At 38.2% G+C, this 21,326-nt stretch overlaps 1 gene segment (V, D, J or C) and 1 further gene; one reads left to right on the top strand and one right to left on the bottom strand.

Annotated features, from left to right (window-relative positions):
- Positions 1 to 21,326, bottom strand: part of Igk (immunoglobulin kappa chain complex) — a 3,171,119-nt gene that overhangs the window by 1,942,619 nt on the left and 1,207,174 nt on the right.
- Igkv4-91 (immunoglobulin kappa chain variable 4-91) lies at positions 15,033 to 15,581 on the top strand. The segment is given in 2 exon segments: positions 15,033 to 15,081; positions 15,273 to 15,581. Coding segments are annotated over 2 exon segments (358 nt in total).

The following is a 21,326-nucleotide window of genomic DNA, read 5'->3' as shown; positions in this document are numbered from 1 at the left end:
TTCTTGCGGCTGTCATCTTTTTGGTTTGTTGTGGGATTGCTTTCTTGCTTTTTCTAGGGCACGGTTTCCATCCTTGTATTGGTTTTTTTCTGTTATTATCCTTTGAAGGACTGGATTCATGGAAAGATAATGTGTGAATTTGGTTTTGTTGTGGAATACTTTGGTTTCTCCATATGTGGTAATTGAGTGTTTGGCTGGGTACAGTAGCCTGGGCTGGCATTTGTGTTCTCTTAGTGTCTGTATAACATCTGTCCAGTATCTTCTTGCTTCCATAGTCTCTGGTGAAAAGTCTGGTGTAATTCTGATTGCCCTGCCTTTATATGTTACTTGACCTTTTTCCCTTACTTCTTTTAATATTCTATTTTTATTTAGTTCATTTGTTGTTCTGATTATTATGTGTCGGAAGGAATTTCTTTTCTGGTCCAGTTGATATGGAGTTCTGTAGTCTTCTTGTATGTTCATGGGCATCTCTTTCTTTAGGTCTGCGAAGTTTTCCTCTATAATTTTGTTGAAGACATTTGCTGGCCCTTTAAGTTGAAAATCTTCATTCTCATCTACTCCAATATCTGTAGGTTTGTTCTTCTCATTGTGTCCTTGATTTCCTGGATGTTTTGAGTTAGGATCTTTTTGCATTTTCCATTTTCTTTGATTGCTGTGCTGATGTTCTCTATGGAATCGTGTGCACCTGAGATTCTCTCTTCCATCTCTTGTATTTTGTTGCTGATGCTTGCATCTATGGTTCCAGATTTCTTTCCTAGGTTTTCTATCTCCAGCGTTGCCTCACTTTGGGTTTTCTTTATTGTGTCTACTTCCCTTTTTATGTCTTGGATGGTTTTACTCAATTCCATCACCTGTTTAGTCATGTTTTCCAGCAATTTTTAAAGGGATTTTTGTGCTTCCTCTTTAAGGTCTTCTACCTGTTTAGCAGTGTTCTCCTGTATTTCTTTAAGTGAGTTATTAAAGTCCTTCTTAATGTCCTCTACCATCATCATGAGATATGCTTTTAAATCACGGACTGTCTTTTTGGGTGCGTTGGTATGCCCAGGACTGGGTGTGGTGGGAGTGCTGGGTTCTGATGATGGTGAATGGTCTTGCTTTCTGTTACTAAGATTTTTACCTTTGCCTTTCGCCATCTGGTAATCTCTGCAATTAGTTGTTGTAATTGTCTCTGATTAGAGCTTGTTCCTCGGGTGATTTTGTTAGCCTCTATCAGCAAACATGGGAGACTAGCTCTCTCCTGATTTTCAGTGTTCTGTACTCTCTGCAGGCAAGCTCTCCTCTTGCAGGGAAGGTGCCCAGATATCTGGTGTTCGAACGTGCCTCCTGGCAGAAGTTGTGATCCACTCACAGAGGTCTTAAAATCCTGTGGAGTGTCCTGTGGGTACCTTGCGGGTGTCCGCAGACTCTGCACCCAAGCTACCCCGGTGCTGGTGTGGACCTGAAGGGACTTGTGCCCCTGATGAGGCCGGGTTTTCTGCTTCCCAAATTAATGCAGTCTCAGGTCCCGCACGATTGGATTGGAGCAGAAGCTGTGTTCCACTCACCAGAGGTCTGAAGATCCCGTGGAGGTTCCTGTGGGTACCTTGCAGGTGTCCGCAGACTCTGCGCCCAAGCTACCCCAGTGCTGGCTTGGACTGGAAGGGCTTGAGTTAATGTTATATCCAGCTACTTTACTGAAGCTGTTTATCAGGTTTCGGAGTTCTCTGGTGGAATTTTTAGGGTCACTTATATAAACTATCAGATCATCACCAAATAGTAATGTTTTGACTTCTTCCTTTCCAATTTGTATTCCCTTGACCTCCTTTTGTTTTGAATTACTCTGGCTAGGACTTCAAGTACAATGTTGAATAGGTAGGGAGAAAGTGGGCAGCCTTGTCTAGTCCCTGATTTTAGTGGGAATGCTTCAAGTTTCTCTGCATTTAGTTTGATGTTGGCTACTGGTTTGCTGTATATTTCTTTAATGATGTTTAGGTATGGGCCTTGAATTCCTGATATTTCCATGACATTTATCATCAATGGGTGTTTGATTTTGTCAAATTCTTTCTCAGCATCTAATGACATGATCATATGCTTTTTTTCTTTGAGTTTGTTTATATAGTGGATTACTTTGACAGATTTCCATATAAAGCATTCCTGTTTCCCTGGGTTGAAGCTTACTTTATCATGATGTATGATCATTTTGATGTTTTGTTGGATTCAGGTTGTGAGAATTTTATTGAGTGCTTTTGATCGATATTCATAATGGAAATTGGTATGAAATTCTCTATCTTTGTTGGTTTTTTATGTGGTTTAGGTTTCAGAGTAATTGTGGATTTGTAGAATGAATTGGCTAGAGTACCTTCTGTTTCTATTTTGTGGAATAGTTTGAGAAGAATTAGAATTAGGTCTTCTTTGAAGGTCTGATAGAACTCTGCACAAAACTGATCTTGTCCTGGGCTTTTTTGATTGGGAGACTATTAATGAGTGCTTCTAATTTTTTAAAGATATATAGGACTGTTTAGATCATTAATAGGATCCTGATTTAACTTTGGTACCTGGTATCTGTCTAGACATTCGTCCATTTCATCCAGGTTTTCCAGTTTTGTTGAGTATGGCCTTTTGTAGAAGTATCTGATGGTGTTTTGGATTTCCTCAGGATCTGTTGTTATGTCTTCTTTTTCATTTCTGATTTTGCAAGTTAGGATGCTGTCTCAGTGCCCTGTAGTTTGTCTGGCTTATGGTTTATCTTTCTTGTTGGTTTTCTCAAAAAAAAAAAAAAAAAAAAAAAAACAAAAAAAAAACAAAAAAAAAAAAACCAGATCCTGCTTTGGTTGAGTCTTTGAATAGTTCTTTTTGTTTTCACTTGGTTGATTTCCTCCATGAGTTTGATTATTTCTTGCACTCTACTCCTCTTTAGTGAATTTGCTTCCTTTTGTTCTAGAGCTTTTAGGTGTGCTGTCAAGGTGCTAGTGTAAGCTCTCTCAAGTTTCTTCCTGGAGACACTCAGAAATATGTGTTTTCCTCTTAGGAATGCTTTCATTGTGTCCCATAAGTTTGGGTATGTTGTGGCTTCATTTTCATTAAACTATAAAATGTGTTCAATTTCTTTCTTTATTTCTTCCTTGACCAAGGTATAATTGAGGAAAGTGTTGATCAGTTTCCACTTGAATGTTGGCTTTGTATTATTTATGTTGTTATTGAAGATCAGCCTTAGTCCATGGTGATCTCATTGGATGCATGGGAAAATTTTAAGATTTTTGTATCATTTGAGGCCTGTTTTGTGACCAATGATGTGGTCAATTTTGGAGAAGGCACCGTGAGGTGCTGAGATGTATGTGTATCCTTTTGTTTTCAGATAAAATGTTCTATAGGTATCTGTTAAATCCATTTGTTTCAAAACTTCTGTTAGTTTCACTGTGTCTCTGTTTAGTTTCCTTTTCCAGGATCTGTCCATTGGTGATAGTGGGGTTTTGAAGTCTCCCACTATTACTGTGTGAGGTGCAATATTGCTTTGAGCATTACTAAAGTTTCCTTAATGAATGTTGCTGCCCTTATATTTGGAGTATAGATATTCAGAATTTAGAGTTCCTCTTGGAGGATTTTATCTTTAATGAGTTTGAAGTGCCCCTCCTTGTCTTTTTTGATAACTTTGGGTTGGAAGTCAATTTTATTTGATATTAGAATGGCTACTCCAGCTTGTTTCTTCAAACCATTTACTTGGAATTTTGTTTTCTAGCCTTTCACTCTGAGGTAGTGTCTGTATTTTTCCCTGAAATGGGTTTCCTGTAAGCAGCAAAATGTTGGTTTCTGTTTGTGTAGCCAGTCTATTAGTCTATGTCTTTTTACTGGGGAATTGATTCCTTTGATATTAAGAGATACTTTCTTGCTTTTTCTAGGGCATAGTTTCCATCCATGTCTTAGTGTTTTCCCATTATTATCTTTTGAAGGGCTGGATTAGTTGAAAGATATTGTGTGAATTTGGTTTTCTCATGGAATACTTTGGTTTCTGCATCTATGGTAATTGAGAGTTTGCTGGGTATAATAGCCTGTGTTGGCATTTGTTTTCTCTTAGTGTCTGTATAACATCTATCCAGGATCTTCTGGCTTTCATAGTCTCTGATGAGAAGTCTGGAGTAATTCTAATAGGCCTGCCTTTTTATGTTACTTGAACTTTTCCCCTTACTGCTTTTTTAAAACATTTATTTATTTTTATTACATATTTTCCTCAATTACATTTCCAATGCTATCCCAAAAGTCCCCCATACCCTCCCCCCACTTCCCTACCCACTCATTCCCCCCCCCTTTTTTTTTTGGCCCTGGCGTTCCACTGTACTGGGGCATATACAGTTTGCATGTCCAATGGGCTTCTCTTTCCAGTGATGGCCGACTAGGCCATCTTTTGATACATATGCAGCTACAGTCAAGAGCTCCGGGGTACTGGTTAGTTTATAATGTTGATCCACCTATAGTGTTGCAGATCTTTTTAGCTCTTTGGATACTTTCTCTAGCTCCTCCATTGGAAGCCCTGTGATCCATCCATTAGCTGACTGTGAGCATCCACTTCTGTGTTTGCTAGGCCCCGGCATAGTCTCACAAGAGACAGCTCTATCTGGGTCCTTTCGATAAAATCTTGCTGGTATATGCAATGGTGTCAGCGTTTGGAAGCTGATTATGGGGTGGATCCCTGGATATGGCAGCCTCTACATGGTCCATCCTTTCGTCTCAGCTCCAAACTTTGTCTCTGTAACTCCTTCCATGGGTGTTTTGTTCCCATTTCTAAGGAGGGGCATAGTGTCCACACTTCAGTCTTCATTCTTCTTGAGTTTCATGTGTTTAGCAAATTGTATCTTATATCTTGGGTATCCTAGGTTTTGGGCTAATATCCACATATCATTGAGTACATATTGTGTGAGTTCCCTTGTGAATGTGTTACCTCACTCAGGATGATGCCCTCCAGGTCCATCCATTTGCCTAGGAATTTCATAAATTCATTCTTTTTAATAGCTGAGTAGTACTCCATTGTGTAAATGTACCACATTTTCTGTATCCATTCCTCTGTTGAGGGGCATCTGGGTTCTTTCCAGTTTCTGGCTATTATAAATAAGGCTGCTATGAACATAGTGGAGCATGTGTCCTTCTTACCAGTTGGGGCATCTTCTGGATATATGCTCAGGAGAGGTATTGCGGGATCCTCCGGTAGTACTATGTCCAATTATCTGATGAACCGCCAGACTGATTTCCAGAGTGCTTGTACAAGCCTGCAATCCCACCAAAAATGGTGGAGTGTTCCTTTTTCTCCACATCCTCGCCAGCATCTGCTGTCACCTGAATTTTTTATCTTAGCCATTCTGACTGGTGTGAGGTGGAATCTCAGGGTTGTTTTGATTTGCATTTCCCTGATGATTAAGGATGTTGAACATTTTTTCATGTGCTTCTCTGCCATTCGGTATTCCTCAGGTGATAATTCTTTTTTCAGTTCTGAGCCCCATTTTTTAATGGGATTATTTGATTTTCTAAAGTCCATCTTCTTGAGTTCTTTATATATGTTGGATATTAGTCCCCTAACTGAGTTAGAATAGGTAAAGATCCTTTCCCAATCTGTTGGTGGTCTTTTTGTCTTATTGACAGTGTCTTTTGCCTTGTAGAAGCTTTGGAGTTTCATGAGGTCCCATTTGTCAATTCTCGATCTTACACCACAAGCCATTGCTGTTCTATTCAGGAATTTTCCCCCTGTGCCCATATATTCAAGGCTTTTTCCCACTTTCTTTTCTATAAGTTTCAGTGTCTCTGGTTTTATGTGAAATTCCTTGATCCACTTAGATTTGACCTTAGTACAAGGAGATGAGTATGGATCGATTCGCATTCTTCAACACGATAACAACCAGTTGTGCCAGCACCAATTGTTGAAAATGCTGTCTTTCTTCCACTGGATGGTTTTAGCTCCCTTGTGAAGATCAAGTGACCATAGGTGTGTGGGTTCATTTCTGGGTCTTCAATTCTATTCCATTGGTCTACTTGTCTGTCAGTATACCAGTACCATGCAGTTTTTATCACAATTGCTCTGTAGTAAAGCATTAGGTCAGGCATGGTGATTCCATCAGAGGTTTTATCCTTCAGAAGAGTTTTTGCTATCTAAGGTTTTTTGTTATTCCAGATGAATTTGCAGATTGCTCCTTCTAATTCGTTGAAGAATTGAGTTGGAATTTTGATGGGGATTGCATTGAATCTGTAGATTGCTTTTGGCAAGATAGTCATTTTTACAATGTTGATCCTGCCAATCCATGAGCATGGGAGATCTTTCCATCTTCTGATATCTTCTTTAATTTCTTTCTTCAGAGACTTGAAGTTTTTATCATACAGATCTTTCACTTCCTCAGTTAGAGTCACTCCAAGATATTTTATAATATTTGTGACTATTGAGAAGGGTGTTGTTTTCCTAATTTCTTTCTCAGCCTGTTTAATCTTTGTGTAGAGAAAGGCCATTGACTTGTTTGAGTTAATTTTATATCCAGCTACTTCACCGAAGCTGTTTTTCAGGTTTAGGAGTTCTCTGGTGGAATTTTTAGGGTCACTTATATATACTATCATATCATCTGCAAAAAGTGATATTTTGACTTCCTCTTTTCCTATTTGTATCCCCTTGATCTCCTTTTGTTGTCGAATTGCTCTGGCTAATACTTCAAGTACTATGTTGAAAAGGTAGGGAGAAAGTGGGCAGCCTTGTCTAGTCCCTGAGTTTAGTGGGATTGCTTCCAGCTTCTCTCCATTTACTTTGATGTTGGCTACTGGTTTTCTGTAGATTGTTTTTTATCATGTTTAGGTATAGGCCTTGAATTCCTGATCTTTCCAAGACTTTTATCATGAATGGGTGTTGGGTCTTGACAAATGCTTTTTCTGCTTCTAACGAGATGATCATGTGGTTTTTGTCTTTGAGTTTGTTTATATAATGGATTACATTGATGGATTTTCGTATATTAAACCATCCCTGCATCCCTGGAATAAAACCAATTTGGTCAGGATGGATGATTGCTTTAATGTGTTCTTGGATTTGATTAGCGAGAATTTTATTGCGTATTTTTGCATCGATATTCATAAGAGAAATTGGTCTGAAGTTCTCTATCTTTGTTGGATCTTTCTGTGGTTTAGTTATCAGAGTAATTGTGGCTTCATAAAATGAGTTGGGTAGAGTACCTTCTACTTCTATTTTGTGAAATAGTTTGTGCAGAACTGGAATTAGATCTTCTTTGAAGGTCTGGTAGAACTCTGCACTAAACCCGTCTGATCCTGGGCTTTTTTTGGCTGGAAGACTATTAATTGCTTCTATTTCTATAGGGGATATGGGACTGTTTAGATGGTCAACTTGATCCTGATTCAACTTTGGTACCTGGTATCTGTCCAGAAATTTGTCCATTTCGTCCAGGTTTTCCACTTTTGTTGATTATAGCCTTTCATAGAAGGATCTGATGGTGTTTTGGATTTCTTCAGGATCTGTTGTTATGTCTCCCTTTTCATTTCTGATTTTGTTAATTAAGATTTTGTCCCTGTGCCCTTTAGTGAGTCTAGCTAAGGGTTTATCTATCTTGTTGATTTTCTCAAAGAACCAACTCCTCATTTGGTTAATTCTTTGAATAGTTCTTGTTTCCACTTGGTTGATTTCACCCCTGAGTTTGGTTATTTCCTGCCATCTACTCCTCTTGGGTGAATTTGCTTCCTTTTTTTCTAGAGCTTTTAGATGTGTTGTCAAGCTGCTAGTATGTGCTCTCTCCCGTTTCTTTTTGGAGGCACTCAGAGCTATGAGTTTCCCTCTTAGAAATGCTTTCATTGTGTCCCATAGGTTTGGGTACATTGTGGCTTCATTTTCATTAAACTCTAAAAAGTCTTTAATTTCTTTCTTTTTTCCTTCCTTGACCAAGGTATCATTGAGAAGAGTGTTGTTCAGTTTCCCCGTGAATGTTGGCTTTCCATTATTTATGTTGTCATTGAAGATCAGCCTTAGGCCATGGTGGTCTGATAGGATACATGGGACAATTTCAATATTTTTATATCTGTTGAGACCTGTTTTGTGATCAATTATATGTTCAATTTTGGAGAAGGTACCATGAGGTCCTGAGAAGAAGGTATATCCTTTTGTTTTAGGATACAATGATCTGTAGATATCTGTCAGGTCCATTTGTTTCATAACTTCTGTTAGTTTCACTATGTCCCTGTTTAGTTTCTTTTTCCACGATCTGCCCATTGATGAAAGTGCTGTGTTGAAGTCTCCCACTATTATTGTGTGAGGTGCAATGTGTGCTTTGAGCTTTACTAAAGTGTCTTTAATGAATGTGGCTGCCCTTGCATTTGGAGCATAGATATTCAGAATTGAGAGTTCCTCTTGGATGATTTTACCTTTGATGTATATGAAGTGTCCCTCCTTGTCTTTTTTGATAACTTTGGGTTGGAAGTCGATTTTATCTGATATTAGAATGGCTACTCCAGCTTGTTTCTTCAGACCATTTGCTTGGAAAATTGTTTTCCAGCCTTTCACTCTGAGGTAGTGTCTGTCTTTTTCCCTGAGATGGGTTTCCTGTAAGCAGCAGAATGTTGGGTCCTGTTTGTGTAGCCAGTCTGTTACTCTATGTCTTTTTATTGGGGAATTGAGTCCATTTATATTAAGAGATATTAAGGAAAAGTAATTGTTGCTTCCTTTTATTTTTGTTGTTAGAGTTGGCATTCTGTTCTTGTGGCTGTCTTCTTTTTGTTTTTTGAGGGATTACTTTCTGGCTTGTTCTAGGGCGTGATTTCTATCGTTGTACTGCTTCTTTTCTGTTATTATCCTTTGAAGGGTTAGATTCATGGAAAGATAATGTGTGAATTTGGTTTTGTCGTGGAATACTTTGGTTTCTCCATCTATGGTAATTGAGAGTTTGGCCGGGTATAGTAGCCTGGGCTGGCATTTGTGTTCTCTTAGTGTCTGTATAACATTTGTCCAGGACCTTCTGGCTTTCATAGTCTCTGGTGAAAAGACCAGAAAAGTAATTCTGATAGGCCTGCCTTTATATGTTACTTGACCTTTTTCCCTTACTGCTTTTAATATTATAGCTTTATTTAGTGCATTTGTTGTTCTGATTATTATGTGTCGGGAGGAATTTCTTTTCTGGTCCAGTCTATTTGGAGTTATGTAGGCTTCTTGTATGATCATGGGCATCTCTTTCTTTATATTTGGGAAGTTTTCTTCTATTATTTTGTTGAAGATATTTGCTGGCCCTTTATGGTCAAAATCTTCATTCTCATCAACTCCTATTATCCGTAGGTTTGGTCTTCTCATTGTGCCCTGGATTTCCTGGATGCTTTGAGTTAGGATCCTTTTGCATTTTGTATTTTCTTTGATTGTTGTGCCGATGTTCTCTATGGAATCTTCTGCACCTGAGATTCTCTCTTCCATTTCTTGTATTCTGTTGCTGATGCTTGCATCTATGGTTCCAGATCTCTTTCCTAGGGTTTCTATCTCCAGCGTTGACTCGCTTTGGGTTTTCTTTATTGTGTCTACTTCTCTTTTTAGTTGTAGTATGGTTTTGTTCATTTCCATCACCTGTTTGGATGTGTTTTCCTGCTTTTCTTTAAGGACTTCTACCTGTTTGGTTGTGTTTTCCTGCTTTTCTTTAAGGGCCTGTAACTCTTTAGCAGTGCTCTCCTGTATTTCTTTAAGTGAGTTATGAAAGTCCTTCTTGATGTCCTCTACCATCAACATGAGAAATGTTTTTAAATCTGGGTCTAGATTTTCGGTTGTGTTGGGGTGCCGAGGACTAGGTGGGGTGGGAGTGCTGCGTTCTGATGATGGTGAGTGGTCTTGATTTCTGTTAGTAGGATTCTTATGTTTGCCTTTTGCCATCTGGTAATCTCTGAAGCTAGTTGTTATAATTGTCTCTGGTTAGAGCTTGTTCCTCAGGTGACTCTGTAAGCCTCTATAAGCAGACCTGGGAGGCTAGCTCTCTCCTTAGTTTCAGTGGGCAGAGTATTCTCTGCAGGCAAGCTCTCTTCTTGCAGGGAAGGTACCCAGATACCTGGTGTTCGAACCTGCCTCCTGGCAGAAGTTGTGTTCCACTCACCAGAGGTCTTAGGATCCCGTGGGGAATCCTCTTTGGGCCTTCCGGGTGTCGGGCGAATCCGCTGGCAAGGCAACCCGGTGCTCGAGTCCTTCTTACTGCTTTTAATATTCTGTCCTTGTTTAGTGCATTTGTTGTTCTGATTATTATGTGCCAGGAGGAATTTCTTTTCTGGTCCAGTCTATTTGGAGTTCTGTAGGCTTTTTGTATATTTGTTTGTGGGCATCTCTTTCTCTAGGTTAGGGAAGTTTTCTTCCATAATTTTGTTGAAGATATTTGCTGGCCCTTTAAGTTGAAAATCTTCATTCTCATCTACTCCTATTAACCTTAGATATTTTTCTTCTCATTGTGTCCTGGATTTTCTGGATGCTTTGATTTAGGATCTTTTTGCATTTGGCATTTTCTTTGATTGTTCTGTCAATTTTCTCCATGGAATCTTCTGCATCTGATATTGACTCTTCCATCTTTTGTATTCTGTTGCTGATACTCGCATCTATGGTTCCAGAGTTCTTTCCTAGGGTTTCTATCTCCAGAGTTGTTTCCCTTTGGGTTTTCTTTATTTTTTCTACTTCCATTTTTAGATCCTGGATGTTTGTGTTCAATTCCATCACCTGTTTGGTAGTGTTTTCCTGTAACTCTCTAAGGGCCTTTGAGTTTCCTCTTTAAAGACTTCTGTGGGCCTAGGTACCACAAGTTTTCTAAGGAGACCTCTATCTAGGCCAGTTTGGAAGGTCCCAGAGAGGGGAGAGAGTGAAAGCAGGGAGATGAAACCTCTGCCAAGCCTTCTAGGTTGTTTGGTAGGTAACTCTGAGCCTGAATTGGGGTGGGGGGAGCTGACAATCCTGTGATGAATGCAGTTAAACTTGGGTGAGGCTCTGAAGATCTCTTCCCAAGTGTTAGAGCTCTTGGAACCAAAGGGTCAGACAAAGGAATAGTTCTTGCATTCCTCTAATTCCCTGCATGGCTCTCTCTATATAAGTTCTGGCAGTGATTTAGAGTTTGACAGCAAGCCCCTCTCATTGGCTTGGGGTGAGAGTTTGGGGTAACCTTATTTGCATGTGAGAGGGCTTGATGCTCTTCCTAAGTGGCTGATAGCCACCCCTCTCCCGTGGGGGGTGTGGGGGCAGTAACTATGACAGGAGCCAGGATCCAAGAGATATGAGAGAACTCCTTCCATCCCATGTAAGTGAATTATCACTCCCAGGTCCCGGGGTTCAAGATCTAGCCTCAACTGGAAACCAGGCTCTCTGTACGTAGCCCACTGCACCACAGGCTCCTAGCTGTTTACCTGTGTTTTTTCTGTATTTCCTTCTTAAAGTCCTCCATCATCATCAGGAGAAGTGTCTTTATATCCATATCTTGCTTTTCTGGTGTGATGGTGTATCCAGAACTTGCTATGATGGGAGAGTTTGGTTCTGATGATGCCAAGTAACCTTGGTTTCTGTTGCTTCTGTTCTTATGCTTGCCTCCTGTAATCTGATTATCTCAAGTGCTTGCTGCCCTCAATATATCTGATTGGAACCTGTCCTTCCTATAATCCCAGTTGATTCAGGACTCCTCAGAGTCCAGCTTTCTCTGTGATCCTTTGATTGTGGGTTCCTGTGAACCTGAGATTCTGGGTGTGTCAGAGTTCTTGGCAGTAAAGCTCTTCTGAGACCCTGAAATACTGGTGTTACCCAGCTCCTGTTATCCTGGGATCCTGTTGTCCTACGATCCTGGGAGTGTTACAGTGCCTGGAAATGGTGTCTCCTTTGAGGACTATGGAGCTGTCTGCTCTGTTTGATACCAAGGTAAACTAGAACTGATAAAAAGGAACCTTAGCCTCTGATCAGGAAGGGCTCCAGTGTCCTTGTTCCTGATGTCACAGGCCTGTCACAATTGGATTCGAACTGCTGTTGTGATCCGCTCACCAGTGATTCTAAGATCATGGAGAGTCCTCTAGGGACCATGGAAATGTCCGCCAACTCTGTGCCCAAGGTGGCCCGGTGCTTGTGCTGACTGGAAGGTACTTGTGCCCCTGGTCAGGCCGGTTTTCTGCTTTCCTAATGCTGTCTCAGGTCCAGTGTGATTGGATTGGAACCGATGTTGTGTTTCGATCACCAGTGATTCTAAGATCGTGTGGAGGACCTCTAGGAACCATGGGGGTGTCTGCTGACACTGTGCCCAATGAACATTATTTTTCATTATGTCTATAACAACTGGAAGGAAAGATTCACTCCTCAAAAGCATTGTTTTTTGGTTTGGGATTTTTTTTTTTCTTAAGCACATTACTATTCGCCACTTATCACTGTAAATGTAGTTTTCCCTCTCAACTCCAAAATAGACATTACTCAATGTCTTCATTTTGGGCATTTTTACAGCAGAGGGCAGCACTAACATATCTATTCTATCAACATCACCAGCCTTAGAGCTACAGTTAGCTTAAAACTAGAAAACAAAAACATCCACAGGCTCTTAATCCACTTAGCATCTAAGATCTCCAAGTGTCTGCCCACTTCATTGATGATCTCCTTGGCACTGACCACAACAACAGTTATCCTATTTAATATGGCGAAAAATCAAGACAGCTGTCTCTGGAAGACATATGACTGGATCATATCTCTCTCAGAACACTGGCTTGTGTTAACAGGCTTTCCTGGTTCAACTTGAATCATTCCCACTAGGTAATAGTTGTAGTCATAGTACCAAAATTATTGAATGAAACAGTTAGTATGAAGGTAAGATTGGATGTTTCTAGGGGCATGAAGAGATTTTTCAAAACTTAAGAGAATTTGTTGCTCTTGCAGTAGACCAGGTTTCAACTGACCATATCCACATAATGACACACAGCCATTCATAACTCGAGTACTAGCATATCTGAAGCCCTCTTTTGAGTATCTTGGGTACCAAAAGTTCATGTTATTCACATACATACATGCAAGATAAACGTAAATAAATATGGAATAAAATAAATTTGAATAAAGATTAGTTGTTCTCCTATCTCAATAGAGACAAATTCTTTTTTTTTTTTGAGAATCCTACACAAATTTCAGAGTTAGAATAATAGAGGCATCATTTTCTTATTCCACAACAAGGCTCATTGACCAATGCATGTGCTGGCATATCTATATCTATGTATCTATGTATCTATGTATCTATGTATCTATGTATCTATGTATCTATGTATCTATATATCTATATAACTATATATCTATATATCTATATATCTATATATCTATATATCTATATATCTATATATCTATATATCTATATATCTATATATCTATATATCTATATATCTATATATCTATATATCTATATATCTATATATCTATATATCTATATATCTATATATCTATATATCTATATATCTATATATCTATATATCTATATATCTATATATCTATATATCTATATATCTATATATCTATATATCTATATATCTATATATCTATATATCTATATATCTATATATCTATATATCTATATATCTATATATCTATATATCTATATATCTATATATCTATATATCTATATATCTATATATCTATATATCTATATATCTATATATCTATATATCTATATATCTATATATCTATATATCTATATATCTATATATCTATATATCTATGTCTATGTCTATATCTATCTATATCTAGAGAGAGAGAAAGAGAGAGTACACTTATTAGTAAAATATAAAACTATCTACACAACAATAATGCATCAAGGCTATATGACTAACAACTAACTACTGAACACACACACACACACACACACACATGAGACCATGAGTTACTTTGAAGTAAAAGTAACCATTTATTTAGAATTGAGTACTCAGAAAAGCATACTTAATTTACTTTAATTTAACAACTGTTAGATCAGTATCACTCAATATGTGAATCTATTCAGAGTCTCTCAGTAATTTTTCCTAATTGTTGATATACAGTGGAGTGAGTCTTTTATGAAGAGATGAATGAGAAAGGCATTCGTAAGGAAGATCTAGAGAAATATGCATGCTTCCTCATAGTTATGTTAACTTGAAGTTATAGGAACATTATTGAAATTTGCTGTAAGGTAAAGTAAAATTTTTTATCAAATTTATGCATAAATTTCAGATTCAGGAGCTGTCATTCTTTCATAACTAAAATGTAATTTATTTGAAAAGTATGCTCATATATTCCCAGATAATAATATGACAGGAACTAAGCAATAAAAGAGTATGGTGCATACTGAGGATTATAGTTTGATGAGTTTCAGAGGAGTGAATCTTCATGAACCTCCAACCTCATTTCTCTTAAATCATGCATGAGGTAGAGCCCTTGACTAATTATAGTTGCTTTAAAATCAGTACCAGAATTTTCAACCATTTCAATGTGAAAGTATATTTTTCTATTCTCCTAGGGGTGCTTCAGTACTTGACAATTGCAGAAATTTTTCTGAGCACACCTAGGCTGTAGATCACACTCTTGGATGGTGATTCTCTGAATGTATTGTAGACATGGTCATTTGAATAGACTGGAATAGGTGAGTAAGATATCTGCTGAGTATCTTCAAGGAAGACAGGAAGCTATGAGAAGAGTCTGAGAACATTATATACAGTCATCCTTAACACAACATTATCACTGGAGAAATATACCTCAAACTACTTAGTTGAATATTTCTTGTTTGGTGAATCAAGTCAAGCTGGAATTCAGAGAAATATACAAATAATACTTTATGACAGAGCTATGTACCACAAAGGAGGAGAAGAAAACCAGACATTTCCATCCTTCTAATTGTAGTGTCTACAAATAAGTAGATATTGTCCTGGATTAACCAGATTTGCCTTTGGTAATAGACCACATAGGTTTATAAGCTGAGTACTTCCAAGATTATGTCTTGCTATTTGCATAGTTCATCATCAGAAACCACAAATGTCTCACAGTTGCTTTAAAGAGATGTACTTATAGGAAGCACAATAATTAGCCAGAGACTGAGATGGAAAACAAAATGGATTTTCAGATGCAGATTATCAGCTTGCTGCTAATCAGTGTCACAGGTAACAGAGGAGTAGGAGTTTGAGCTCAAAAACTAAGATCATTTTCCCTGGGGAAGTTTGATGATCGAAGATAATTTTTTCTTCCTCTGAATATTGAATGGTATGCAATTATTTTTGTGTCTCTGTCTACTAACTTCTCTCTCTCTCTCTCTCTCTCTCTCTCTCTCTCTCTCTCCCTTGCTTTTCCCTAGTCATAGTGTCTAATGGAGAAATTGTGCTCACCCAGTCTCCAACCACCATGGCTGCATCTCCCGGGGAGAAGATCACTATCACCTGCAGTGCCAGCTCAAGTATAAGTTCCAATTACTTGCATTGGTATCAGCAGAAGCCAGGATTCTCCCCTAAACTCTTGATTTATAGGACATCCAATCTGGCTTCTGGAGTCCCAGCTCGCTTCAGTGGCAGTGGGTCTGGGACCTCTTACTCTCTCACAATTGGCACCATGGAGGCTGAAGATGTTGCCACTTACTACTGCCAGCAGGGTAGTAGTATACCACGCACACCGTGCTACAGACTAAAACAAGAACCATCTAACTCCCTAGGACGCAGTCACTTCCTCAATAGATGAAATGTGGCCAACAATTTGAACATGGTAGTCCTCAGAGCATGCTTCACATCTCTCTTAGAAATGTCAGAGAAACTTTATTCATGAGGTCTAAGGGCAACTGTCAAAACAATACCTGAACAAAGGTAACACCAGCATACATGCAAAGCACTGACATGAGAAATCTTGAAGGTATTCAATGCAAGAATAAGAATCTGACTTTGGGGGGGAGCTTCATACAATCAACCAACCCTTGCATGAATGTCTCTATGCAACATGTCCAAGTCTTTAGACATAAAGCTTTTAGATTCTACTGTTAACAATTTGGACAATTCATCCCAATGATAAAACCAATTACTTATGGCTACTAAATACCTACCTTAGTTTCATGAGGCATGTATAGTTTGTTAACTGACAAATGGAGGAATTCTAATTTTCCTGTTTTAATCACAAAATGGTTGATACTTTCTTCCTTCCTTTTCTCCATACCCTAAGGCATGAACAAAAGGATATCTTATGATGTATGAAGTTACTTTTTTGGGTTTTCTTTTGTTTTTTTGGGCTTTTTTTTTGTTTTGTTTTATTTTTTAAGTAGGGAATAAAAATTTAGTAAATGCCCTGGAAAATCTAATAGAATTAAGTAACAGCTCTTTCTCAAAAATTCTACCCCATCACACAAAATCACATGCATCTCTGAGGCTTCACTTTCATATGAAGCATGAAGTCGATATTACATGTTTCAGGAGCTTTCTCAGCCCTTAGTCTCACACAGCAGATGTCTCTAAGACAAGTATTTCTCCTATTTATGATCATTTATTTGATCATAAATCTGCCTCTGAGGGTTTTATTTCCCTTTACTGAAAGACAGTATAAGAATAATGTTGATACCATATAAATAAGTTGTTGCCACATAAAAATGGTCCATGGACCAAATCACCCTAATTCTTGAATTCTATGCATGTTATTTGGTGTTCCAGATGAACAATACCTATGGCAAATGGGGTTTGGCAACTGTGATCAGCTATTGATTTTGATATATAAAGATCATACCGAAATCATATAGTAGAATTAATGTAATCATAATATTCCACCATTAACTGGGGACCATGATCAGAAAGCACATGGAAATAAAGAAGATGCTTGAGGAAAGGAAGAGGTTTTGCGTAGGGAATATACAAGGCATCTTCGCAATGCAAAATCAGTATTTTTATTATTTCTTCTGGTTCTCTGGAGGAGCACAGTCTTTCTTACTCCTTGGTTTTACCTCAGTAAGAATTCTCACCTTGAGAACAGTCAGATAATCAACTTGTATTGCTTGATTCCACTGACCACCAAGAGTGTGATCTAGAGCCTAGGTGTGCTCAGAAAAATTTCTGCAATTGTCAAGTACTAAAGCACTCCTAGGAGAATAGAAAAATATACTTTCACATTGAAATGGTTGAAAATTCTGGTACTGATTTTAAAGCAACTATAATTAGTCAAGCAAAATGGGGCTCTCCCAAGGATTGAGTGTCTTTTACATCACACAAAATGGTTGATTCCCTCTGTTCTCTGAAAGGATTCTACCTTCTTATATATGCATTGTATGTCTTTTGACAGAAGATGAAGTATTCTCTCACTTTGGGAGAAGGTTTGGCTGAAGACTTCTTAGCTAAAAAGTCTCTTCGTGACATACTGTTCTCATTTCTATCTTGGTGGGAACTCTCACAGCTAAGTGTAAAGAGAAAGGAGGTTTTATTCAGTTAAATGTTGATTAATTTCTTTGCTTACTAAGAAGGCAAGTCCTTCTTGTTTAGCATCTTAGGGTCTGTTGGTGGATCATGAGTATTAGTTACATTTTGGCTAATATCCACTTAGCAGTGAGTACATACCATGCATATCCTTCGGGTTTGGGTACTTCACTCAGGATCATATTTTCTAGTCCCACACATTTACCTGAAAAATTCATGATATTCTTGTTTTTGATAGTTGAATAGTGTTCCATTGAGTAAATGAACCACATTCTGTACCTATTCTTTGGGATTTCTAGATTACTTTCTGTTTCTAGCTACTATGAATAAGGCTGCTATGAATATAGTCGATCATTTGTCTTTGTAATATAATGAAGCATCTTTTTCATATGCCCAGGACAGGTATTGCTGGGCAATCTCAACTTCATATGGAAACAAACAGACACAATCTATAAATAAGGCAAAACAAAAACAAAACAAGATAGCCACAAGAATTTTGAACAATAAAATAACTTCTGGAGGAATCACTATCCCTGACATCAAGCTGTACTACAGAGCAAAGGTAATAAAAAAATGCATTGTACTGATACAGAGATAGACAGGTTGATCAATGAAATAGAATAAAAGACACAGAAATGAACCCACACATGTATAGATACTTGCGATTTGACAAAGAAGCCAAAACTATATAGTGGAAAAATAAAGCATCTTCAAAAAATGAGGCTAGTCTAACTTATTGTCTGCATGTAGAAGAGTGCAAATTGATCCATATTTGTCACCCTGCACAAAGCTCAAGTCCAAGTTGATCAACGACCTCAACAAAAAACCAGTTGAACTGAATCTGATATAAAAGAAAGTGGGAAATACCCTTGAATGTGTTGGCCCAGGGTAAAATTTCCTGAACACAATACCAATGGTTCAGGCCATAAGATCAACAATTAATAAATGGGTTCTATTGAAACTGAAAAGCTTCTAGAAGGCAAAGGAAATTGTCAAAAAGACAAAACAGCATCCTACAGATTGTGAAAAGATCTTCATTAACTCTACATCCAATAGCAGGCTAATATATGCCATTTTAAAATTGGGCCATTTGGTTTGTTTGAGTCTAACATCTATCTAGATATATTCACAACATTAGACTGAGGTTAGGGACTCTTATGGAAGACTTGGGGGAAGGACTGGAGGCTCTAAAGTGGATGGAAACCCCACAGAAGGACCAAGAGAGTCATATACATGGTATCATTGAGAGCTCTCTGAGATCAAGCCACCAACCCAAAGAACACACATGGGTTGGAATGAGGCCCCAGGAAAAGAAGTGAAATTCAAGTCTCCATGCAGGACTCCTAACAACTGAAGTGGAGGCTCTCCCTAAAGCTACAGCCTGACTGTAGTATCATTTGCCCAACTGGGATTCATTATCTGGCCTAAGTTGGAAATGATGCAATGAATCTTGCAGAGGCTTGATATTGCAGGGTGGGAGGTATGCACATCAGAGGAAAATAGTAGGGGAATGAAAGAGGGCCTTTGTGAAGATGGAAGTAAGAGAAGGCAGCATTTGAGATGTAAACTGAAAAAAATTGGTGAATCTAATTTCAGTGTAGACTTCTGAAACAGGAAGAGACATTCCTTTGATCTAGATTTGGGACAAGAACAACACACCTTTAACTTGGGCCACCTTTTCTGCTTGAAGTCTAAGGACATAGAAGAAGTTTGCCTTTGCTCTTGGCTTGCTTATCCTTGTATTGACAGTACATACTGTCTTTCAGTGACAAGAAAGCCAACCAGTTTTGGATTCTAATATATACTAAAGACCAATACAGACATCCAATTTTAGGACTGAGGAACTGCTATATTCTTGGACTCTCCAGCCACATCAAGCTGTACACATGTACACACACATACACACACACACACACACACACAAAGACACACACACATACTTGAAGACAGAGATAAAGATAAAGATAGAGATTCATTCTATGAATTCTGTTACTCAGAAGAATCATGAGTAATACAATCACCCATGTCAGTACTCTTCTCTGCCCATCCCTCTTAAACACACCTAAAAATTTATTTGTATTTCCATGTGAGGAAACACCCTGGTCTGTGAATCTGTACTTCCTCATAAAAAGCACCCACTTTTGTGCCATATTTTTTTTCTCTTCACCATGTTCAGGCCCTAAATCCCAATGACTCACATTGATAATTTATTTCTCTTATTTGGAAGATATTTTGTGATGGCCCAAGTATACAGATTTAGAGAACAGAGTACCTGCATGGATTTGTAAGATCTCTACCCCAGAAGAAATTAATTTGGATTAAGACTGGATAGAGGGCAGAAGCAATAGCTTGTGGTGTCTAGGAAATATCCTGGCTAAAAACAGAATTGAGAAGAAGGAAATGCCTGAGTTTGGTTGACCACAGTGGAAGCAGCTTAAGAGAACAATAACAGATGCAGTAAGAGAAATTGCTTAATTGCATAAAACATGTAATGATGATGAGTATTGCTCTGCCATGATAACTATGTTCACTGTGCTCTTTGTGTCTCTGGTTGTTATTAGTGTTTGTATTTCACTTGAAGCATATCAGGGAGATAGAACAAAAATAAAAGGGGAGAGTGACCAAGAGCTTTGAAAGGCAACCATGAAGCCTGTAACTGTAGTAAATTCTGAGATTGTTCCATAATGAACAGTGACTGTCCTAAATGGAACAGTAGAATGTAAGCATCTTATATTTTGAAATTTGTACCATACTGAATGAGCCCTATTCCTAGGGAGTACCAAGGGAAGCATGAACTAAACCTAGAACTATTAAAAATTTTTGCCTTCTCAAAACAGTAGAGTCCTTCCTTTCTGCCACAAGAGACTCAAGTAGCCTTTGTAGAAAAACGCTCACATTCTGGTTGTGGTACAATACAATTTGGGACTCTGGACTCTTGCTGGGTCCTTAGTGAAATGAGCCAGGCAAGTAGCTGTACAGATTTTCATGTAATTTACCAGCCCTCTTTTTTAAGGTCTTCTTCATAGGCTGGTCACAATCTTACAGTGATCATTTGGCGTCAGGACAAAGCAATGGTTTGTATTTCTACTTGGCTCATGGGACTGCTATTGTTTTGGCTTCAAGTTAAGGAAGGACAGCAGTATGTATTTACTTAGCTCAGGTTATGGCTCCCAGATCTCCAGGTAATGTCATATATATATTTTTTAATATGCTTAATCATATTTTTTAAGGCTTGGTGTCATATGCAGTATGCAAATGACACAGACTCCATCTTACCTGTCTGCATTTTGGTAGAAAAAGTTATCATAACTTGCCAGACTAGTGTAAACTGATAGCTTATTAGCTTGGTATCAGCAGAAACCAGAGAAAGTTACCAAGCTCCTGATGTATGAGGCATCCTGCTTATCCAATGGAGTTCCACTGAGGTTCAATGAATCTGGTGCAGAATATTCTCACTATCAACAGTCTAGAGTCTAAAGATGCTATTCATTATTATTGTGGGAATACCCCCACAATGAGACAAGTCATAACTTAAACCATCAAGTTAGGTGGTAGTATAACACACTACTGTCTCAGTTGTTCCTACTGATGCATATATTGCACAAAAGCACTTCTGGTGCAGTATTCATTGGCTCACATTTACAGAGGTTTCAATCCACCAAGAGTCAGGCATTTAATGCTTCTTAGTTGGTTCACTATGACAGAACAAGAAAAAAAAAAGCCAAAGATAATATGAAGTCAAGTGCCTTTTAAATGTGAATTGATTTCTCACCCTATGCTTTTCAGAAAATGCCAAATTTATCAGAGAGAAAAAGAGAGTGAGAGCAAGAGAGAGAGAGAGAGAGAGAGAGAGAGACAGAGAGAGAGAGACAGAGAGAGACAGAGAGAGAACACAAAACAAAACAAAAACCACAAAGCAAAACAGAGAAATGAACATACATAGAGAGACATATGCATGCAAACAAAAATTA

This window comes from Mus musculus, chromosome 6 (assembly GCF_000001635.26).
Source record: "Mus musculus strain C57BL/6J chromosome 6, GRCm38.p6 C57BL/6J".
Classification (NCBI taxonomy): Eukaryota; Metazoa; Chordata; class Mammalia; order Rodentia; family Muridae; genus Mus; species Mus musculus.
The sequence above is the reverse complement of the archived record's forward strand: the minus strand, read 5'-3'. Positions and strand labels throughout refer to the sequence as shown.